General features: G+C 36.9%; 2 protein-coding genes across 4 annotated transcripts in view; one reads left to right on the top strand and one right to left on the bottom strand.

Moving 5' to 3' along the window:
- CCNH (cyclin H) overlaps positions 1-14,122 on the top strand; it is a 29,109-nt gene extending 14,987 nt beyond the window's left edge. The window contains exons 10-11 of one of the 3 annotated variants that reach the window (XR_006016084.1): positions 12,015-12,196; positions 13,935-14,122. The gene's annotated coding sequence lies outside the window, so the exon portion shown is untranslated. Of the gene's footprint in view, positions 1-2,525; positions 6,129-12,014 lie in introns of those variants that run through there. The other 2 variants (XM_042028125.1, XM_042028124.1) reach the window with 2 other exon arrangements.
- RASA1 (RAS p21 protein activator 1) overlaps positions 1-24,812 on the bottom strand; it is a 57,036-nt gene that overhangs the window by 2,201 nt on the left and 30,023 nt on the right. The window contains exons 9-23 of the mRNA XM_042028121.1: positions 23,849-23,927; positions 20,498-20,618; positions 18,259-18,415; positions 16,533-16,620; positions 14,349-14,426; positions 13,037-13,194; positions 12,686-12,762; positions 8,561-8,733; positions 8,198-8,357; positions 7,877-8,019; positions 6,997-7,112; positions 5,133-5,219; positions 2,724-2,791; positions 1,016-1,104; positions 134-211 (exon numbers count right to left, since the gene is read on the bottom strand). Of these exons, the coding sequence (XP_041884055.1) occupies positions 134-211; positions 1,016-1,104; positions 2,724-2,791; positions 5,133-5,219; positions 6,997-7,112; positions 7,877-8,019; positions 8,198-8,357; positions 8,561-8,733; positions 12,686-12,762; positions 13,037-13,194; positions 14,349-14,426; positions 16,533-16,620; positions 18,259-18,415; positions 20,498-20,618; positions 23,849-23,927 (1,672 nt within the window). The remainder of the gene's footprint in view (positions 1-133; positions 212-1,015; positions 1,105-2,723; positions 2,792-5,132; positions 5,220-6,996; positions 7,113-7,876; positions 8,020-8,197; positions 8,358-8,560; positions 8,734-12,685; positions 12,763-13,036; positions 13,195-14,348; positions 14,427-16,532; positions 16,621-18,258; positions 18,416-20,497; positions 20,619-23,848; positions 23,928-24,812) is intronic.

The following is a 24,812-nucleotide window of genomic DNA, read 5'->3' as shown; positions in this document are numbered from 1 at the left end:
AATGTACTCAGATAAAAGAATTCAGAATTATGTGGGAGCTGATGCATTGTTGAGCTAGTTAATAAGAGGTGTAAAGAATTTTCATTTACAATCCTGCTACGTAACTTCAGCAAGTATTTTTTTAACCACTTACCCCAAGTTCATCCAAGAACATGATCATGCGATGTTTGTTGCTCTTGATGAATGGATTTACCCCTTCCATATACGGCTCCTAGTAATTTCAAAAAGTATTCATTAACAAATCAGTGCCAAGATAATTGTCACATCTGAGGCAAACATAGTGCAGTCAGGCAAATGACACTGCAAAACAAGTATGTACATTGGAATATTATCTTTTTTCAAGTGAATTTCTCATGTCTGGTGTGCAGCCAATCAATAGACTACAGAATTTGGTATTTTCTGGTATTCGGAAGATTGAGAATCTGTGATTCAGAATTTTTCTTACACATGCATGCAGATACAAATTTGCATTAAGATGAATGTCTCTGAATACATGTTTGCAGTGAACAGATGCTCTATGTTCAGAGGTATCATCAGGAATAAGTGCCTTCTTTTCTGTTTTGTCATTAACTCTTACATTCCAAGTTCTGTGTGTCAGAGAAACAGCTTTCTAATGCCAGCCTGAAGTCAGGTTAATTATGCTTAAGTCAACAGATTTATTTTTAGTAATGTTTCCGCCTGGAAACTGAGACCAGTTACTGCTGGCACTCTTAAGTGTTTTATTAGAAACTTTAGTGAAAGCTTGGGCTTTTTAGTGCAATAGGTAAACTTGACTTACAGTTTCTATTATGTCTGGTAGTGCGATAGTATAAACGGGAGAGCTTTGAAGTGCTCTACCACAGAAAACACCAATCTAATGAGTGATAAATGCAGGATCAAAGTAGAGGAAGAGAAACTCAGAGGTTCTGCATGAGAAAATAGCAACAGATTTTTTGCATGCATTACACAGGAATGTGTGAAAAGTGTACTGGAAACACAGTTCTAAATTGTTCTCTGTGTGTAAAATTATATTTACCTTAGCTCCAAATTCAACCAGATTTGCTAAATTCTGCACAGACTTGGCGACCAGCGTCAGTGTTCTTGCAGCAGTGGGGGAAGGAGAATCTGGCAGGAATGCAAAGTATAGAGTCACTGGCCATTCCATTTAAAATTAACAGCAGACACATGAAAATTAATTCTTCTAGAATTTTAATATAAAACAACTGCGTGTGAAAGACATCACTTGGTAAAGTAAAATATATTCCTTCTGTAATATCCAAAAGCCATGTTAATCTGATATCTGATTTTCTGTAATAATAGCGTACAGAACAAGAAGGCAAAATAAGTAAGTGTTATTCAGAGTTAGGTGAAATAATAACCATTTGCTCAAAACTTGAGCAGTTTTGTGGAAAGGGGAATTACTTGTTAAAACATTTACCATTGAAATTTAAAAAAAAAAAAAAAGTTTGCGTTTTCCTTATTTGCTTATACCCATGTAAGTGGGCACTGACAAGTTACACTTTTAAGTTACTGGCAGCCGGAAAACAGAGTGAACATTACATGCAATCCTGGCCTGTATTTCCATGAAACTGTAGTCTGTAATCACTGTCACTATAAACACTTTACATTAACCACTTAAGTCAGTTAGAACTTCCTTTTCCAACAAGTGATGTTACCCAGCACTATCCCACAAAATTACTTTTCTCTCCAGTTAAGGTAAATGGCCAGGTTAAAAGCATTCCACTGACAGGGTTATAGGATTGTAAGGTCTGTAAGTTTGCCTTAACAGTAGTCAAGAATACTAGGCTGGAGGTAGCTCAGCAGGATTGTAATGTACAAGCTTAAAAGGCATTGCTCAAATTTTTAAGTAGTTCTTCACACCTGCAGTCACAGTGCAACCCAAGTTAGGAAGTACCTAACTTGCAAACCACCCAAAGATAATAAAATGCCGGAGAAATTATCACTTGTTCCAGGCCATGTTTCTCAAATGCTTTCTTCAAAGCATGTACAGAAATTATTACTGTGTGAGAGAAAGGAACTTTCTGTTTGACACAGTCCTCTTTTAGTACAGTTTAAAGACTGATGGTAGAAAACATGCCACATTGTCTTAAAAACTGTCTCTGAATGAAGAAAAAAAGCTTTTCTGAACCAGATTTTTTATTTTCTCCTGTATTTCCTATTTTTCACCTTTTCTGAAGGCCATCTCTCTGTCATATTTAAGATCAACTGTATTTAATGAGTCAAAACACCACTCTAATGTCTGGAAGCCTTAAGCAGGACAGTCAAACAAATTGTTCAAGAATAATTGTTCAAGGTGCACAAAGGTATTCCAAGCTCTGCAGACACATAGCAACTTAACAAGTCTTATTCATTTCAGAGATACCATTGCATTCAGCTGTTAACTCCAGCATTGCACTGTATTGAAAGTGACATCTGAAGTTCCCATAATTATATTTTTCACACTGCTAAAATAAATGAAACAATGATAGGCTTAACTCAAAATTTTATTATTAAAATATCATAATGCATGTTTTTTTGGACTTCAGAATTACATTGGGGATATCCACAATCAAGCCTTTGAGGGTGAAAAGCATACGCTCCAAGAAGAAGTCAGCCAACTGATGTGGGTAACTTGACTTCGAACACAGCATTCAAAAGCTTCCTATTTTGCTACATTAGACACTGCAGCGATTTCATGTCTCCTGCTGCATAAAATATGGATTCAATCTGAAGCACATAGTCACCTGAGATGATATTAAACATCCTTGGGTTCAGGATAGCAGGACAAATCAGTCGAAGAAAAACAAAGCCACTGAAATGGAAAGAAAATTGCATTTCGTTCAAAACCATTAGAAAATTAATGTAAAATTGTGTATCAGGAATAAAGTTAATGTGGCATCTTGAGACAAACACCAAGCAACTAGCCCTTGCTCTGTAAAAATAAAAATTAAGATCATTGTACATCATGCTACGATTCTATGAACTGCAGTGAAATCTGAAAGAAGAGGCACATTGATTTCCCAATAAAGGTGAACTGTTCAAATTGTGTAGGAAGAAATTGATTGCCAAGTCATAATTAAGCCAATCCCAGACCATGCTGGCCTCAAAAAGGAGCTGTCCTTGGTCTCTGACCTCCCAGAAGTTCTCCACTTTCTGCTGCTGCAAGTCATCCATCCCACAGCCACCCACTTCCTCAAGCCGTCATAAGCTGGAGCACAGGAGTGGATGGGCAAAAGGATCCTCTCTTGGCAGAACACACCTTTAGGTCAGCTTCAGCTGATCCATTATCCCTGATGATAGCACACTTCAGTAGAAAAATAATAAGGGATCTGCTACTTTACACCATGAAAGAATTGCTGCCATTTAAAAAGCTGGAAAAGGAGTGCTCTGTTCTAACTGTGGAACTAGGAATTCGTTCAACAGGAACCCAGAATAGGCTTCAGCAGCATGAGAAAAATCTATCTTCCTGTTAATATCAGAGGTAAAAAATCACCCATTCAGGTTAACCTCAACTCCAGCTAATTACTGTACAATGAAGTGACATACAAACCAATTTAAATCAATCTGAAACATCTGTAATTTTGTCCTTGGACACCATCAGCAGGCTGGATTTCACCTCAGCAATACCAGAGCCTGACCACTAATGAAGGGAGGAAGGGAACCTTGCCTGTTGTAAAGTACACAGTTATGGAAATGTCTGCATTTCTTTTAAATGACAAACAGTAGTGAGGTTGATGCACCTTCTGTAAGTCCAAGACACCTAGTATGTTCTGTTACAGGTATGTCTTATCTCTAAGAAATGCAAGTTATGGGGTGGTAAGAAAGCAGTTCTTGGTCAGAGGTTAAGCTAAAATACTTTCTGTGGTGAGAATTTAAAGCTAGAAGTAATTAATTTTGAAGTCATGGCACATACGCCAGTCCCTGTTTTAAAGTGCCCAAAGTTGAAGACCAACAAGGTACGCATCTAGCAGAGACCCTGCTGATCGTGAAGATCTGATGCTTCTTACCTTTGTCAACCTACCCAAATTAAGAATGAGCAAATACCTACATGGAAGTTTTAAACCAAAGAGAAATGGTAGCACATTCTGACTGATACAATAGAAAAGATACCCAGATATCAAAAAACTGTCCATCTGGATCTGAATATTTAATCATTCTTAAACCAAAAATAGTGCAGTGAAGTAATAAACATCACTGAAGGCTGTGAAACTCTGCACTCTAGAGAGAAATCTCTACTATCCACTTGTGAAAATGGAACACCAAAAAAGCAAGTGATAAAGTATTTTTAGCATCCAGTGGAGCCCACTGGGAAAACTCTGAAAGTGAGCTGTGTGTCCACTAATGAAAGCGACGTGGTCCTCTTTGGAGCTGGGGAGGAACAGTAAGAGATACGGAATTCACTTCGGTGCTTTACACCCTTCCAGCAGCTTAGCCCCTCAGAGTACAAAGAACTCTTTAGAGTAGGAGCAGTCTCCATTTGAAGGCAATGCTCCTTCACAGTATGGAACATATAAGGCTTCTGGTGTCAAAATGATCAATAAAAGCCAAAGACAAATCCTCTGAAAGATCCCTCCATGGGAGATTAACCTCCGCTACTCACACAACTGCCTGACACCACAAAAAGGAAAACTGTGGCTCTGATACCCTTAAAATCCCCACCACATTTAGAAAAAGTGTCAAGACCAGAGCTTTGTCAAAGGTTTTTGACCTGCCCTGGCAATGAACAGAGCTAAAACTTTTGTATTGCGCTGGTTTAGTAATAAATAGACTGGAGTTTTGGTGGCTGGTGTGAGTTCAGTAGAGCCAGGTTCTGTAACCTTCAGCATTTTCAGAGGAGCTCTAGAATACATTTCTACATGACTGGGCTGTAGTACTGTAAATTCGAAGTTAAAACCATTAACTAAAGCTATACTGACCTCTATACTACATCATTTTATTCTGGCAAGGCTCTAAGAACAAGACCAAGAATCCAGCAAGCTCAGTCTTTAATTGGGACATTGTGTTTCATCATCGTAAATATCTTAAACACTGCAGTAACCTGTGTAAGTACATACAGTTTTGTCACTGAAAGAAACATAGATAAGCACACTGAAGTATGTCTTCAACAAGGCTTGGAAGAACTATTTCCAGAATAAGGCTGACAAGTAACTTACCTAACAACTCTGGTTCTCATGGTAGTATTAGCTGGCCATTTGTTTTGAACAGACTTCTGTAGGCACCCATAAATATACCTCAGCGTCCTGCAGAAATAGCAGTTAATTTCTCATTGCATTAAATAACGCTGTCCCTGGCACGAGCTCTGGTGTGCCCTCAGTCAGAGGGGACACAGCATTACTTCTGCAACATCTTTCAGGACTGACTTTGGTAGCAGGAAAGGCGCTGGCTGGGCACGCATGCTGGTTCCTCCACAGAGGAGGCACAACAGGGGCCGATGGTCTGGGCTCACGTTAGTCCAGAGGCAAAGGAAAAGAGGCGCCCCTGGTCTGGGTTCCAACCGGTTTATTGTCAGAGGTTCCAGCAACCAGAAAAAAGGTGCCGAGGGGCTTTCGCTTTCAGTTATGTAGGGGGTTTGAAAATGGTGGGGAAAGGGAAGGCAACCAATGAGATACAAGCCGGGGAAGGATACAATTTAACAATAACCAATGGGGGAAACCGGGAGGCAGGAGTTACAACAGGGAGCCAATGAACAACTGAATAACAGAGAACTTTCTCTAACGGGGAGGCAGTTTGAACCCGGGTGCTGCCCAGGGGGATGCGGCTTAGGCTTCTGTGCCACCCATCGACCCACCCTCCGACTCACTGTCCTGGGTGGGGAAATCCACCAAGGGATAGCCCTGATTTGATCGGCATTCAACTGCCCCAGCCTAACAGTGGGCTGGATCACTGCAACAATTAAACTTACAGAATCAAAAAAGCTGGGCAGAAAGGACCTAGACCAACGTCCTACTTGATGCAGAACTATTACCAACTTTACATTAGTAACTTAGAGAAATCCTTAAATTATAAATTAACTCAGTTAAAGTTAACACATTTATAAAAATTCTATTTTAAAAGTTTGTTTTAAAAAGTACATTTATAAATGACAAGGAAAATCCATTCTGTCCAATTCTGTGATCATTCCGATGTGCATTAAATGTTTTGTAACTGTTTCCTTGAGTAGTATTTCCTTTTTGAAAGAAGTCCATTTTGATGGTTGATTTTTCTTTTAGGTTCTCTCTTAACTAAACAAAAACTATTCTTTCCTTACATGATGCATAGTGAAAAAAGCTAAAAAAGTTAATCAGCACAGCAATAGTCCTCTCCCATTTAAAAAAAAAAATAAAAAACGAAATCTGTGGTGTATTTCAGAAAATGTTGATCACTGCATCATATACTTAAAAGGAGCGCAATTTTTCAATGCTAACCTTGCCAGCACTAAAACCAAAGAACTTCCATGCTACTCCACTGCCTCAAAAGTGAGGGTTTCGTATACTTTAAAAGCTAATGACACTATGAAAGGAAATTGTACTGTCCAGTTTTTAATAGACGATTCAAATCTGAGGTATGAAAACAAGTTACTTTATCAATTAAAAGAAGCGGGGGAAAAAAACAACCTCTGTATTTCCCTAGCAGACAAAAACAGGCATAGCATGGTATCACTATTACTACCTACCTGTATTTTTAATATGCTGTTAACAATTCCATCTCAAGGACTGACAAATACATATCATTGTCTGCTAACTAGCACTGTCTTCTACCTTTTTGTAAAAATATGAGATTAATTATTTTATTACTATTTTTTCCCCTATCTCTTGGGTCTAGTAGCTTCTCCTTTAAAAGAAACCAAAGTATGCCAGCCAGAGGCTTTTGTAAAACACTATTAATTCCCGGAAGGGTTATTTTCCCCCTGTCTGTATTCCTCTGTGTCTATTCTGCGCCCCTAAGATAAATCAGTAAGAACATCATTATAAGGTGCAATGTAATTCATGGAAACAGGAATTTTCAAATATAAAACTGAACAGAAAAGTGCAGACTTACGGGGGCAGTATCTCTGCTGCCATGAATATCTTCTCCACCAATTCTGAAAGTATACTGAGTAGATGTGCCAAATTAGTGTTTACATCTTCATTTTTTTCTAACTTCGAGGGATTTAACTAAAACGGAAAAGAAGATTAGGTTTCTTCTATCTAGAACTACATATATACAGTTTCTTAGTATTACACACTGAATACTATTTCAAAGCAAATGAAATATTCTGCTGCCGTATAAGTCTCTTACAGAAGAACTCTCTCACAGGCTCTCAAGCCTGTTTCAGTGGCTTGTCAGGAATTGTGAAGCAACAGTTTTAGGTTCTAATATAGATATCTGGCATTTAACAGCTTGGATATTCACCATTTGTCATCTGTGTGACTTTTTTGTCTCTCTCAATCCAAATTTCTGATGACTCCCATCCTTCCCACAGTGAAGTTGAAGTGCAACACAGAAGTTAGGAGGATCATTTTAAAAAGAGTTTCAGGATCAGTAACAACCATTTAATATCAGGAATTTTAAAATTAAAACAGAACTTCAGACCTTGACTTCTGCAATATCTTGGGTTTAATAAGAGCTACTTAGATTAGGGCATTCAGTAACAGCTACAGAATGCCTCCAATTGCTAAATAATTAAAAGAAATTTTGATGAATGAACTTATAGTAAGTTCTACTATGAATATTGTTTGAAGCCAAAATCCAGGAAAGAAAAATATAAAAACAACTCTTAATTAATTCAGTTCTTGTATTTCTGATGTAAAAAAGTCTAGTTATAAGAGATTATCAAATGTCTCTAAAACTAATATTTAATGTAAATATAACACTTAACAACCAATGGATTATTGTGTCAACAAACCAAAATGTTTAAAAGCACAGTTCAAGGTATCACCTCACAGGACTGCTTGCTCTCCATTATCTTTAATATGGAGTCTTTCAGTGCATGATGAACAAAACTTGTTGCTGTGGCTTTCATATACTGCTCCATAAGTGTGCTTGCTAAAGTGGTGGCACGGAACAAGGTAGTAGCTTCATCTAAAAAAAGAAGTTGGGAAGAGAAAATCTGAGAAAAGGAGACCTCAAAAAGAGAGGGAGAACACATTTACTCCTTGACATAAGCTGCAACTAAAGGAGGAGAAGAAAAAGCACCAGAACCCTTTCCTCCCCACCTGCCCAGAATTCGAGTAAACTTTCATGTGCTTTAGTGCAGTACCTTCCATGCTTATCTCCCTGTCATTTAGTGTTCGTAACAACAAGGACTCAAGCTTTTCATGAAGAAAAATCTTCAGTAAAATGCCAGCCAACAGTGTTCTATCCTGTCCACAAACATGTGATAAGGCATAGACTACATGAAGTTCTTTCTGGAGTATAAGCTGAAAGAAAAACAATTTTAAAATATTCAGAAGCTTCTCCTTACATATAACAGCTTTGGAAGAATATAGTATATCTATATATATAGCTGTCACTTAAAAATATTATTTTATTACATCAACCAGTGTTACTGAGATCCCTCTTGAGCAAGGAACAAAATTAGTTTTGACAGATAAACCATGGATGGTTAAATTTAAGTTCATACCTCTTTAAACTCATTGTACTCTTCTTCTGGCATGATCTTCTCCATGGAATATCGTGCTCGAACACGCAAAGATCCTGGCTCAATACCCTTTAATGGTACATGGGAACTGAGTTGAAACCACTCATCTGTTGCATGTCCTTTTTGTAATCGGCTTAATTGGCAACGCATAAACACTTAGGGAAAAAAAGCATTGTTCAGGTATGTTATCTCCACCAAAACTCTGCTATTACTGAATAAAAAAATGGTTTTATTTTCAGCACGTCCTCTTATTTCAGAAAAAAATATCAGCAAGAGTAAACAAGAAGTTTTTCATCAATATATTAATGGATTCATTATCTTTTCAATGGCTCAATAGTGTCCTGTAAACTGAGGAAGAAATATGTGGCATTCTGTAAAGAATGTATACACATACATTCAAAAATGCCACATGAATACTGACATGGCTTTCCTTGTAACACCCAAGTACATAAAACAGCACTACCCTGCAAATCCAGGTAGCAGTCAGAAACTAAAATACAAGTTAAATCTTTACAATTCACTCTTCCTTTCCAGCCTTGGGCTGACACCACCATCAGGTCTGCTCCTATTTATTATTACAGTGTTGCTATGGTTTTCCCAAACACTGACGTGTATATTACTTGTATAACAACTCCAGTCTAAGTAATAGTTTATGTGTATTAAGTTAAAAAGTGTTCCCAAGCACTTGCTGACTAGATAATGGAAGTCAGCTCAAGAATGGCGAAATCATTAACTGGTGATGTTGGTACATTGAAATTGCCAAGCAACGATCTGGAGTGCACCTGAAGTCTGGTGCAGTAGCTGGCTAGCCAGCTGCAGCAGCTGGGAGGGAGCACAGGCTCAGCTGGAGCAGGAACATGTGCTCCTGAGTGGAGGAGTTTTTTCCACAAAGAAAAGGCCCAGGCACTTCCAGAGGCAACACTGTGCTTATGAAACACCCACCATGCTCCAAGAGGAGTCCACAATTAGTTTTATATTTAGCCTATTAGTCTGCACCTCTCAAAGACCCTCTCTTTCCATGACTCTCCAAGAGATTTTCTTTTACTTTCCTCACATGGAAAACAAACAAGCCAATAAAAAGAGCTTCCCCACCGCCCCCGCCCCCCCCTTTCTGCAAAGCCCATACACCAATCTGCCTTGCAGAAATTGTCAACAGTTCCAGCAGATTTCTCATTGCCCCAGTGTTGCAATACATAGCAGGATATAATTTGACACTGGAATGGAAAAAAGATCAAATTTATAATGCTTCATTCAGGAAAATCCTGCTGCCTATTTTATATTCTCTGGAGTTGATAAACTGATAAAATTTAATGCATTTAAATCAGTCAAATAGCATGAAAAACAATCCATCACCACCTGCTACTTATCACCAGTGTGGATGGGATGTCACTGGACTACGTAAAAATTGACTTTCCTACAGTATTTCTCCCTGGCTTCAAAGCTCAGTATCCCCAACTAAGCAATGTGCTTTTCTTCTTATTTGCTTGCACATGTAAGGCACATGTACCAGTGAGATGAATGAAACAGAGCACCTAGAATAAAGAGATTATTTCATTTTTCCCTGTGGTTGCAGTAGCACTTCATAGCTATAATATAAATACTGTAATTTGACTTTGATTTAAAAATCATAACGAATATCAATAGAAGGACTGCAGAATAGTTGCTACCATAACTTATATTAAATTACTTTGAAGTAACAAGACTGCTCCCTGTTTATCAGATTACATTGAATTGCTAGGCTCCTTTCAGTAAGGGACTTCTATTCAACATGAATTAATTTGAAACTAATCACTGTAGCGCAAAACCAAACCAGAACCTCCACTCCAGTTTAACACTGTGTGGTGGTGTCCCACAAGACTTACTAATTCAACAGTAGCAGATGGAAGTCTTCAAATAAATTCTAGGGCGTTGGATTTTTCAAGCCATATTATGTATTTATTTGAATAAGTCCTTTTGCAATTTACAGTTAGAAAAACAAAAAAGAAGTGAAGAGAATGGATGAATTGATGCTGAACTGTTTAGTATCATTTCTTATGATCTGGAATACTTAAACTCTAAAGGAACTATGGAATGTTCTTAATAGGCAAAACTTCAATGTAAAGACCTGAAAAGTCCGGAAATATTTTAAAATACTGAAAAGGTAGCCATCATTCACGTATCATTTTGGTATTTAAGTTTTGCATGTTACAATGAAAGAAACAAAGCAGTGAATCCAACAATTAAATTTTGGGCCTTCAATCTGCTTTACATGGAAGGAAAAGCAAGCAGAAAAGGTGAGTTAACCCAATTAACTGGCAAGATGAATAGCATCAGCTGTACAGGACTGCCACTTCATAGCATTCCACAGGTAACATCTGTGGCTGAAAAGGAAAGGAAAGGTGGGTGGTTAAGGAAAGGAACCAGTTATCTTGCTTTTGAAGAGTTACAGGTTTATTCTGGCAGTGCAACACAACATATGTCAGAGAAGATGTGGTTTAGCTCATTCTACCCCAGCGAACTTCACATATTTCATAGGGCTGGGGATGTAAGCAGAGGTGTAGGTTCATTCAAGCTGACTTGGTATAACCTTTATCTCAAAATGAAGGAGTTACACTGGATTATGCTTATGCTGTAGGAGTGTAGATAACTGCAGTGAAGAAATTCAGTCAATCCTGCCCCTGACCTAAAACAGGAAGCCTTCCATCACCTGAATGCACCCAGAACTAACAGCATCTTCTTAATCTGGATAGAGAGGAAAAAACTACAAAAATACTTCCAAAGAAACTACTGAAGTATCCCACTCAAGAATTACCCTTTTAAGATTCTTTTCCTAACCAAGGCTTTGGTGTAGATAGGTAATCAGTTTTCCAGTTCCTATGAATTCAAGACCAAGGTCACAACTGCAATTACAGCCGTTTAGTCTGTCAGAGAATGTATCTTTACTCCTCCTGCTATGCAGAAATTTTTCTAGTGAGAGGAGGAGAAAGAGATCTGAAATTGACTCAGGTTCTGCAAGACCATTCAAAATGAGTTGTTAATACCTACTTTGGCCAAGGTTTCCCTAGGGATTTTAATAAACCCCAGAAAACCAAAAATCAATAAATTAGCACCAAGGTGTAAGTTACAGGCCAGTAACACAATACATGCAAACTGAAAACAACTGCACTAGATTATATATATATACTCTAACTGCCTGGGAACAGACAGCTCAGAATATAATGGGGAAAAAAGTAATCTTGGAACAAATTTTAAGAGGGCAGGGAGAGCCATCCTGCTTGCAAGCAGCAAAGAGGGGCACAGGGCTGAAGCTGCTCCAGGATAAATACATTGGGAAACAAGGTACCTTGAAGAATACTAACTAAAAGTATTGTGTGGGAGGAGACCTGACCTTTAAAAAAAAATTTTTTTTCTACCTAACAGCTTCAAATTCACATTCTTTAAATGCTTTCTTTTCTAGGCAGCTGAAAGATTCTACCACCTTGCTGTTGATTTGCTGGAACAGAAACAAAACCACATTAAAGAAGCACTGTCCAGCTAACAGGAAGAGAAGAAAATGCAGATCCTTTCCCATTCAAAATTATACTGAAGTAACTTCAGATTTAAGCCAAAGAATGATAATAAGGGAAGCAGACAGATAAGGTAAAATGGAAAGAAAAAAAGGGAAATATTCTTCAGAGACTGCCAAGATTTTTTTTTTTTTTTAAATAAAGAATTGTACCTTTCCCTATCTCACTGGAAGCAACCAAAAACTTGAAAAGAAATTCCATGTAGTCAGACTCCATGGAACTTAACATTTTATGGAGCAGACTAATACAGAAAATTTCTCTTTCCTCTTGCTTTTTGATAAGCACAGTCATTGTCTAGCAGTAGTTACCCTAGAGCAGAGCTATGTCAGATATACAGGACTGGAGTACGGCGTGTTTTATTACTAAAATCAATGGAGGTTCTCATTATGAAAACATTAACAAAAAGCCAGTACCAGACATCAAAAACATACATACACAGCAGTATGGTGAGCCTAAAAACCTACTTAAATTCTCTCATGACAATGCTAGACAAAAGCTACAATAACCACACAAAGTATCCTTTGCTGTAATGTATGAGCATCTTTTACAAAAAAATACTTACATATATCTGGATCTTTACTCTTCTTTGTTTTGTTACTAAGACTTATCTCAAATCTATTAATATCAGATGAAAGATCACTAGGAGAAAAGACAAGAGAGCCTCAATTAATACGATATCTGGCTGGCATTTGAGCTTTTCCTAATTTCATTTCAATTCCAAATTATCATTATCAGCAAAGATAGGTGTCTACAGAAAATTCTGCCCATGCAGAATTTGTCTGAAAGGTTGCTGCTGTATAAACACATATACAGTGTTTTTTCAAATATTGTAAAACAATACACAGTGTTAAAAATCTTAAATGCAATACAAATTAAAAGTGAAATTCATTAATTCAAGAAAATGAAGACTTACTCAAAGACAAATTCTTCAGACCACACCGGGTTCTGTCCTTCCCTGATGTGTGTTTTTGCTACCTGGACACTGTTCAGGTAGATGTTACAATATGGATTTGTAAAATGCTTTACTGGGAGCGTATGAGCTTCTTCTACATGCAAAATGAGACTGCTGACCTGAAAAAAAAAAAAAATCACAATTTATTTTTTGTTGCTAAAATAAAAAGCACATGAATAAATTATTTTTTATCCTCTGGCTTCATGTTAATATGTGAATACTGAATACAAACTAAAAACTCCTTATTAGAAGGGCAAAGAACAAAGCTATTGGAACATTTTAAGAAGTACAAGCAACAAAATAAAAGTAACTCAGTTACTGAAAACAAATATCCAGACCCATGTTTTTAAGGCATCTTGGCTTTTTATTTTAAAATAATTTTTGAGGCATTAGGATTTGCAAATTACAACTTTTCCAGACACAGAAAATTTTACTAAAATGGAAGACTGGCACTTTGAGTAAGAGCCATGAACAATTCTGAATACAGTGGTTATTGTTTGGTGCTTTCCTAACAGATTAGTAAAATTCTCTTGTGCAACACAATACATTGTGTTCTTTTATGTAGATAAACAGTCTTTGCTTTTTGAAGAAAAGAATTCCCATTTTGCTTTGCTTTTGCACCCTGAAGCTCCCAACTGCACCTGCCACTTTATCTGTAAATTCTCCTAATTTAGTTCACTTATTCAGAAGTATCCAAACTTCTTTAATGTTCACAACCAAGCTGGTTGTGGTTTATTCCTTTTTATTCACCCTTTTATTCCTTTCTCTACTGCTTGTAACAACTACATTCAACGTACCTAAGATTAAATCATATCAGGAATTGTTGAAATACTTCCCTGTTATTCTCCACTCATTACAGACATAGCAATTTAAGACTGACTGTTCTCTATCTCTGAAGAAATTCTGGCATATATCGCGCTTTCAAGAGGCCAAGAGAAATTAAGACACAAGCCACAAGCATGGTTCAGCATGTATTTGTTACATAGAATGAATATCATCAGTTAAATAATATGTACTTATATGTAAATAAAATGTAAATAATGAGTATTTTTTGTACATGTTATATAAATTTTTATAAAATTTTTTGTTTATGTGTCATACAAACTTTTAAAGTTTCCCATGCAAGGCATATTAAAAAAGCTGCTGACTTCTTTAGACTTTTATTCAGGATTTGCTAGTTCAAAGGAAAATTCTAAGATTTATGAATATCATTTTGCACAGAGGAGACAAAATACTCCTCCACATGCACCTCCAACCCCACAAACAGCTTCACCTGACGCAGACGTTTATTTGATGTTCCTGGACTGGTTTTCCTTAAACTGCAAAACATCTGCAGAGCTTTCATCCAGTCCTAAGAGAGAAGGATGCAGAAGAATGTAATGAAACCAAGTCAGATACAGCTTCTTGCAGTGGAACAGACGTATATACAAAAAGTATCTGAATTTTCACTTTAGCTTGGCAAAACCTAAGTTTTCTGTAATTCCACAGTACGAATGTTTGAATATTAAAGCAAATTTATTATCTTTACTGAGCAAAACCTCATAAAGGATTTGCAAATCTGAACCATTTTCTCTTTTACAATTATCAAGCGTTACTAATGGATATACAGCGTGACCTTTGCCAATTTTCCAGTGTAGTGATACTACAAGAAATTACAAATTGTATATAAAATTAAGAAAAATTTGTTTGCTTCTGAGAAAATTGCATTTAACAAGCCAAACTGGTCTGATTATTCTCTCCAGTACTCTCGTATGGAAGTCATAACATTGTGTACACTTCACACAAAAACTGAACAATTAACAGAGAAACACAGAGCATATATCCAACATTCTCCAGCTTGTCTTTGGAAGGTGGAAGATGTATTATAGCCTCACTCTCTAGTTACTGTCTCCCAACCATTAAATCCTGTATATTTCTTGCAAAGCACAAAATTTAGGTTTTGACCAGCAGTCTCCTCTTCAGTCTGAATCTCAAAGATCTGCCATCTACTCTTAAAGTACAACTTAACAATGTCATTAAAATCCCCACAACACTGCTTCGATCGTTCTTCACAGTATCTTCCACATTTTAAAGAAACAGGAATATGTACTGCATCTATTCTCAGCTAGATCACTTTGTGAGTTAGGCTTCAGCTTTCAAATCCTTCCAAGGAAAAGCTTTCAGCTACACCCCACAAAGTTTCTATTTTTCTATTAAATGTTACAGAGCAAAGAAAGCTGAGCTTTCTCAAAAGAGAAATATCTGTAAATTTTTCTGCGCCAAAGCCATATTATAAAGAAACCTGAAACAACTGTGTTCTGTATAAATGGAGTGAACAGCTCTGTTCAGCAGTTTCAAAACCAAAAGCAAATTATACCAATGTTCAGGAAACAAAACAGGATATTCTATCTTCTACACATTCTTAATTCTTTTACTTTTAGAACACAAAAGGTTTTACAGATACGACAAAAATTAATAAAGGAGCATGGAATTTAATTTATATATTCTCAATTACAATACAGCACACTGCTTCCAAAGACAGTACACTGACAATTGTATGACGAATGCCATTACATCATTCTTGGTCATCTCTGCAAATTTAACAAATTTGCATTAATTTAACAAGAAAATCTGTGCTTTCCTTTATATACAGCACAGAAGAAATACTATATTTATACAGCCTTCATGCTCTGGTGAATACAGTCTGTTATGAGTGCTCTAAAAATCTTTCATTCCATTCAAATAACATCAAATGCAAAGCTTAATCTCTAACACAATATACACATCACAGCTGTGGACTTAAAGAGCTTAAAACTTAATAAACAACAACACTCTGTCATTTTAGATAAAACCTCCTGGTAAATTATTTCTCCAAAGTAGGCTTCTATCCCACAATTCTTAATCAGTGAACATAACTGTTAAGAGAGCTAGTAACTAAAAGATACCATATAAACCCAGAAAACCTTACACTATGCACCATCAGGGCCAAAGACTATGCATGACTACCAGTTTATATACAGGACAAAGAACAGGAAAAGGCAGTTCAATGCACTTTGGTCACTGGGCACACATACATGCATTAGCATTTTATTTATTTCACTCTGAAGTAAAACTCTCATTTACTATGCTGTGTTTTACAACATGGAAAATACATGTAAATTTTTCTTCTGAATTGAACAATGTCAAAAAATACCTATGCTGTCCAGAAATAGAGAATAGAAAATAATGGAAGTACTGCCCATGGGACTTGACTGGAATTTGTCAAAACTGAAGCCCTGTAGAGCATGTAATACAGGTGCTGGATTTTCAATACCAACCTTTCCCCTCAGAGATCTGCTACAAGTCCATTTTAACACCTGCTTATATAACCACTAAATATTTGTGATACATTTGCTTCCTGTTTCAGAAGGGCAACATCATTGAATAACATAAGACAAAAGTTACTTTTTTTTTACACTTAGCAAAATAAAGTTCTCACCTGTGCTTGTTCTGGAGTTTCACCTGCAAAGTAAAAGATGTAATGCTCTTCACTAAAGTGCTGAACTACTATCTGAAAACAGTTTGGCCTTAAAAAAAAAAAAAAAAAAAAGAACAAAACAAAAAAAAATTAAGTTTAATTAATCTTCACATATTAATGAACACCTTCACTTGATCTGTGCCAAAACAAAGTTTACACTGAACTAATAGATTTCTCCTGTTTGTCTGTAAGGTGCACTGAATAACTGCATCAATTTTTGTTCATCAACATGTTACCATCACACATGGAAAGAGGAAGAACTCCAACAAGATTTCTCAGGTCCTTCAAAAACTGAATTTTGTTTTTGAATGTATTGTGTCATTTTAAGAAAACTACACTTCAGTACATGCAGCCTGCTTCAGAATATTGACACATTTTTAGAATGGTATGTACTGAACGGGCATACACACTGGCTTACAGTCATGGCAAAAAAACAGCCATCTGAAAAAACCTGTCAACAATGATTATCCTAGAGAGTTTAAAAGCAGCATTAAAGTTCAGCATTAGTTCACAACCCGTTAATCATACATTAAGGATTTTTCTTTCAGGAAACACTATTAACCTAAGGAATACCCTATGCAAGTGTGTCCCACAGCTCTCATGACCAGTAAAAGTGTACTGGATCATCCACGAAACATTCAAGTATGTGACACAACCTCTACAACCTTAAATGTTGTAGAAGTATAGACTTCACTGAGGAAAGGGCAGAAGCAGTTTTTTATCAGCTACTTAAACTGCAGGAGGAAGTCTGTCTCAGCTGCAGTTCCTCACTAACAGTTTCCTAAGTTGCTGCAACCATGCACATCCTCCTACACACCTGTAAGTACCACCTAGCACCCAACAATGCTCCAACCCACAACACAGGGTTTCTTAAAAGCTGTTTAAAAGAAAAAACCAGAATGTTTCTTGATTACAATATACACCAAAGCTTCCTGCCTAGTTGTCAACTACATAGGGAACATTTCAGTAATTTCTCTTATAACCTTTATCTGTATCTGTGCTCCTCATTCCAGTAGTTTGATGTTGGGTTGTTTTGGTTTTTTTTTTAATTATTATAAGGACTTGAAAAACCCCCAAACAGACAGAACAAAGCATCAGTCTTTGCAATTCAAGAAATGCCACTAATTTTAAACATTTGTTTAAATGTTTTTTCATGAAGTAACTAGAAGTCAACTATGTATAACTTTTGAATAAATATTAAGATCCTTAGGATAGCCAGAATTTCTAACTTCTATCATTTACTATATAAGTAAATCTAGTTATATAGTATAAAACACTGTAATACAGGCCAGTGGAGTTGTTTTTGTAACTACCAATGAAAAAATAAATAAACTCTCTTGTTAATTACTAGTGATATCTAAAGAGTTCTGATTCTCAACTTTCTTGCTGATAATCACATCCCCTTGTGGCCAGCATATTTTGAATATCAAAATATTATAGTAAATAAGATTTGACGCCTAAGTAACTCTGAGTATAGTAACTGTGCAAAAACAATCTCTGAGGATGTTACTTACATGAACTGGTATACTACAAAGTACTTGTTTTTAAGTAGAAAAGCACCTACAGATTTCTAACCAAGTTAGCTTTCAAATACCTATCAAAATAATGTAGAACTTTTAGAACTTGCTAAAATTCTTTATCTTATTAACTCTTGGTGGAATAGGATTAAAAAAAGCCAATGTCCTACCTGCCAAACAAACTGTCATGTACTCCATAGACAGAACACACACTAAGGTCTATTAGTCCTTTGGGTTTTGTGGCTCGTTTTTCACTTTCAAAATAAATAAGCTGGGCGTCATTTCCCTCTAATATAAAGTACAAGTTTTTCCATCTCTTTCCTTTACCTGTACGAGAGTCAAGCAAAAGGTTACAATACTGTCTAAAACAACATGTAATTTTTGTAAATTAAGAAAACAGAAGAGGGCAGTAAAGTTTTTGTCAAATTCCAATGAGAAGAACAATGTACAGATAATCACACTTGAGTTATAACATCAGTGTACTCATTCAATTTTATAGAATATGTGACTAAAACCAGACCCTCTTCACAGATGCAGGTAGAGTTGCACAAGGTTCTTCAAACATATTCAGTGCTCTCAACAGCATTAAGCAAGTGCATATGAGCTGCCTGAACAGTGAGCTCCTCTCAGTCTTATACCTATATCTACACAGACTACAAATAATGGAAGTGCGAAACCCAGTCATTAGATTTTTTTAAGAAATGGACTCCTGACATTAGGAAGTTATTCCTAAACTCTGACCTATGTTTAACAGATTTCATTACAATACCTTAAAACAGTCTGAAGAACAGAAATGGAAATATTTTATATACAAACTTAAATCAGAATCAACCCCCAAGCACAACCACATGTAAGAATTTGGCCAGTTCCACTTGCTGCAGAGAAAGGTTCTTTGAATTACAATGGATTAGGAACATTCTGCAACAAATTAATGCTTAAATCAGAGTACCATTTAAAAACTTTCAGCCTTTATTCTATACTTTAATCATCATAAATCCACTAGGGCCTCAATAAACTAGTAGCAACATTGTTTTAAAAATACAAGTGTAACATTTATTTATTACAGTATGACTCTTAGACGGAAGACTGATTTTATTGCATTTATTCCATACACACTATGTGCATCTCTCTACAAGAGAGTACTCCAATTTGCACATTTAATGTATCCCTTTTAGCCTGATTTTTCCAATTCATTCTCATTTCATTCCTTACTCTATGACATCTCTCTATACCTCTCAGAATAAGCCTTCTCAACAGATGAAATGCTTCCCTTGTTCAGTTCAGGAGGTATAGTCCGGGGTGGTTTAGGATTTTTTAATATCTCTTGTATTAGGCTATATGTAAACTCATACCTTCTTTCTTGCATTTGGTCACTATCCAGATTACTACCTGTAACTTATCCTTCTTATCATTTGCAGAAATTTTGTTACTGGTATCATTTTTCTGCCTCCATTAATGCTGATTTTTTGCAAAAGTAGAAATATAACACTTGGCAAGGGACTAGCTTCCTCAAAACCTCAAAGATGTGCTCAATAGCAATTCTTCAGGGTTATATTAAAGGTTACACTGAAACGAGTCAAGCTGTCAGCTTTTAATGTGCTTACTGTATGTTATGCTGTCAGTGTTAGAACCCTAAGAAGTGACTATATCCTTTGCATGGCAGACTGTGCATTTTAAATTTAAGATTGAAAACATACAACCTGACTTCCAATAACAAAATTAAATAGCTGTGCTCTGCAGTGAATGTACAGATTTACAGTATTCTAGCTCTCTCAAACCTCTTACCAGCTAGAACTCAGTGAGTTCCAAATTAAGTACAGACACTTTACGAAAATGTATTTCATTTCATGATTTTGAATGCTACCTTTGACAAGGATGCCTTTTTGTGCTGTGCTGATTTTTTCAGAACAACTGCAAACCAAAATTTTCATACTGCACTTAATTTCATGTATCACATTGTTCTATTCATCTGCTACTTAAGGAAAGAGGTCTTTCATATGCCTTACACACTTTCTGCAACCTTCTGCCCACTTCAATTTTGTTCTTTCTAGTACCACTAAACTCACTAAGTTCAGCTAGGAGGTGCTGATCTCCGCTCTCTGCTGACCAACAACAGGGCACAAGGAAATGGAATGAAATTGAATCAGGGAAAGTTCGGATGAGACCTTAGGAAAAAGTTCTTCACTGAGGAAGTGGCTGGTCCTTGGAACAAGGTACGCAAGGAAATGCTCACAGCCTGTCAGGGTTTAAGAGGCATCTAGATGATGCTCTTAGTCATGTGGTCTAGCTTTCAGTAGACCTGCAAGGAGCATGATCTTTTTGAGTTCCTTCCAGTTTAAGATACTGTATGATTCTGTGATCCTTATGTGCTTTATTCCTTTAAAAAAATAGAGGCAAAAAATAACTCACTTTTTTTCAGAAGATAACCTTTTTTGACAATATTTTTATAAAAAGCATCCTTTGTTTTCCGACGAATTGTATTGTAGATTTCTTTTCCATCCACTGTATCATTAAGCACTTGCTCTTGGTGCTAGAAACATGTAAGAAAAACATACTTTAAGCTCAGAAATTGTCATTAAAGAACATAACCCATGAAGTTGCAATTAGGATCATCTTACTGAATGCTACCAACTCACTACAATTGTTCTCTCATGCATTTTACTAAAGCACTCACTCATTTTTCATACTGTACACTTGCTAGAAATGCACTGTAACTCTTTCCATATTTCCAAAACTGAAAGAGATAAGTTTTCAATACAGACCAACTTCAAAGTTGTCTTTTTCATGTAAAACTAAAAATACATGATCTTTCACTGTGATTTCTGTTAGAATTTATGCCGGTCTTTAAAGATTTACCTAGCTTCTAACTGTCTTCTACCAAAGCTCATGGGCCTGAGAAATCATGGATAAACTCTGAAGCAACAAAAATGTTGCAGATCATAATTAAAACCAACTCAAAGTGGCACCATCCCTCATTAATCTCATTAGAACTCACATGTTGTAATTGAGCAGAACTCAAGAAAACAGAAGCAAGCAGAAACAGAAAACAGAAAAAGGACAAATTCACACAAAAATTGGTAGGATCAAGAAATGCAAGTAATAAATACTGCCAAAGCCCAAGGTAGGTCTGACCTTACTAAGTAATCTGATCAGCAAAGTTCTTTAGCCATGAAAAAAACAAAGAAAAGCAAGACTGTTAAGAAATAAGGACATCGCTGAGATGAAAAGAGACACATGAACTGGTTCTTATATAGTATCCTACATTTCTTCCTGTGAATATATCTACAAGAATTATGATTTTGATCAAAACAACCAAAGCAAGATGAAAAATATTTGGTAATACTAACAGGAATTACAGGACCTACAGTGGAAGGTATATCCAGATGATAGAAATTATAATGTCTGTAACATTACATAATTATGTGTCAAGATAAAGTTTGCAACATAACGACACAAGGAGTAGTGCACAAAAGAAGAGAGCTAGTGACAAATATTTTAAAGTAAGTTGTTGGGGTCCCTCCCCTGCCGTGTAGCCCTGGGAGAGGGGCCCTGAGGGCACAGACACGGGGTTTCCCTGCCCCTGCTCAGCCTCGTTCCCATGGGTTGGTTTGTGTTCCCTGCGCGGGCAGAAGGACCCTTGGTCCCGTGACTGGAACAGTTCCTGGGCAGAGCCCCGGCCATGCGGCTGGAGAAATAAACATCTCTCTGAAACAGCTATCAAGAATCTGTCTGCCCATATATATTTCCTTTCCACGGGACTCCTGGTTTTGATATATGCATGTTGCAGTATCCCCACTGCAACAGTAAGTATCATATTAGACACAGGAATTCAATCAGCTTGACCCTAAAAGGATGCAAAACTTCTGAATTTTTTTTCCCCCTCAAAAACATAGAGCATGGTGGTATGTGGAAGGGAGGTAACACAAAGCTGAACATTAACTGCACCTCTGACCATTAAATTTTTAAATAAAGTCACAAGTGTATCTGGCTAGGTTAAAAGAATCTGAAGTACTCTCATATGGAAAATTAGTCAGTTCAGAGTTTGTTAATACAGAAACTCTACGTTTCGCATATGTGAAAAGCTAAAATGAAGACTTACTGCCATGATTAAAGAGGAATAATGGTGCACAAAGGAAGTTACTAATGAAGTTTTCCAAGGAGCAGTCTCAGAATTCCTATTTGCTTTCTGTCCCAATCACATTACTGAGCACAAGTTAACAGCAGCAAACAATGGGGAAGCCCCAAAGACACAACACAATTAGCAGTACAGGAAAGATACAATACCAAGTATAGATCTCCTGGTGCAAAACACAAGTTAACCTGTTGATACTTACAGAAAATGAGACATGAACAGCTGAGTCACTCACTGGAGGACTGGGCTGTGGTAAGTTGGCTATGCCAACATATGGATCTCACAAGGATGGACTTAACTACTTCTGTCATGGCAGCCCTTAAGGTGCTGTGTTTTGATTTTGTGACTGAAACAATACCAGTGTTCTGGCTCTTGTTGATCAGTACCTGCACAGCCTCAAGACTTTCTCCATTTCCCACTATGCCCCCTTCCTCAGTGAGGTGGCTTGGTGGACAAGATCCTGGGAGCAAAGACAGCCAGGACTTGATGGCACTTGATCAGAGAGATATCCCCTGTCATGTAACATCACGATCAGCAATATGCCTGTTTGCACAGAGATCTCAGAGAGCGGGTGGGCATCACTGTGCTTGTGGGAGGTGTTGAGTGATGCCTTTGCATCACCCCATCACCCCTTCCTTTGCTTATAAAACAGTACTTATCTCAACCCAGGAGGTTTTTTTGCTTTTGCCCCATTCCACAGGAACAGGGAGTGAGCAAACAAAGCTGCAGGTCCTTAGCAGCTCACCAGGGTCAACCCACCACAGAAAATGACATGTATGTTCATTAAGTGCTTACCAGAGAGAAAGGGAATTATGCATAACATGGTACTACTCTGAATTGTTCTGGTACATGTTCAAGAAAGGTGAGTTCACACTGAAACTGGTAGCAGCAAGGCAGCTATGAAAACGTTACAAAGAGACAGGATCAGCTTTCGTGTGCTTAGCTTGGTAAATAGAGGAAATGCTCTCATATTAATATGAAAGATCTCACAAAGAGGTAGGCATTGACTGCAACTCTCTTTAGGGAGGACAGGGACAGCAAATTTCTCATTTCCATTGAAACAGGAAGGCTTGGGAACAGAAAAGGAATAAAATAGGTACATAAATTTCATAACTAGCTATAAGGTCATGAAAAGCTAAATGATGTGGTGTGCTTAATTACTGGTGATCTCTTACAATCAACTTCTGCTATGGGGCAAGTGCACTCCAGAACAAGTGCTGCAATCCTAGCCCTGCAATCATCCCTGACGCTTTTCTGTGTGTACAAGTTTCCTGTGACAGGAGGAAAACCCAAGACATAGAAGGGAGAAGGGCAGACTGGTTCCCCTTAAAATGAGACTAAATCAAAGTATGGTGAGCTAAGGGCACACAGCAGAGGTCGAACATCTCACAGGACAGACAGAACTTACCATACTTTCTGTTGGCTACAAGCCAGTCTTTGGTAAGTGTATGTATTTGAGGATAAAACAAACAGACAAGCTGAAAACATTGAAACTATTGATGACTGACTACTGGAGATGATGATCTTTAACTACCACTGGTATCTGTGCTGTAATTCATTTCATAAATTGAGTTGATAATGATTCAGTCTGTGACTTCAACATCAAAGGCTCAGAGACGAAATCCTACCTGCATTGGAACAGGATCTTTTAAGTAATATCCTTCAACAATCTGTTCTTTTCTGTAGTGCTCAATGACGTCAGCAATACTGTTCCAGTAAGAAAAAGAAGATTGAAATGTTAAACACATTAATTTTTCCTGTTTGAGAATCTGCTTTTCCATAAAACCACAGAAAAGTTTCCCACAAATTTTTAATAAAATCAAGTGTTAATCATCATAATCTTATTTGCAGCAATGACAATTTACTAATATACTAAAGTCAAGAAAGTTCACAAAACTGTATTCAGAATGTACTAATTCTAAACTCTGCAAAATATTTTAATGACTTGCTTAAAATGTCAAACAAGGACACTGCACTTTCCACATTCAAGCAGTACATGTGCATTACCTGCTTTCCAACGAGGCTGAAAATTGTTATTTCATTGGCAATAATTTTCCAAGTAAGTCCTAGAGTAATTAGCTAAGTGGAATGGGACATACATACCCTGAGTGAAGTGCAATCTCTTTCTAGGAGGACAGGAATAGAAAACAGAAAAGGTTTGTAGGAGAGCTTATACAGATTATGACTGACCATCACTGAGCTATCCTTTTAAATATTTATGTCAGTAGCACTCCTCTACAGGGAAGCATTCATTCAAATCACCAGATTCAGATTGCAATTGCACTTGGAAGTTCAGGAGAGATGTAGTGAGAGATACAAGCTGAAATTCAAGGCATTTAAGTAGCTCTAATTTATTTTTGCAGCTACTGAAATTTACACTGTAATAAAAGAACAGCAACAGAAGCATCAACAGAAATTAATGATTTACATGCAAAAGATCAACATAGAAAAAGAGCTAAATAATTAAGGAGATAAAAATATACTGAGTGTGTCTTCTCAGTTCATGCATACTCAGATGGGTGTGCAAAGATATGAATAAGGCATGTGTTCAACACAGAACAATAGCTGATACTGTAAAAATCTCAAAAACTT

The sequence above is a fragment of the Corvus kubaryi genome, unplaced genomic scaffold, assembly GCF_017639235.1.
Source record: "Corvus kubaryi isolate FWS band 111438036 unplaced genomic scaffold, C.kubaryi_AGA036_p1.0 37302, whole genome shotgun sequence".
Classification (NCBI taxonomy): domain Eukaryota; kingdom Metazoa; phylum Chordata; class Aves; order Passeriformes; family Corvidae; genus Corvus; species Corvus kubaryi.
The sequence above is the reverse complement of the archived record's forward strand: the minus strand, read 5'-3'. Positions and strand labels throughout refer to the sequence as shown.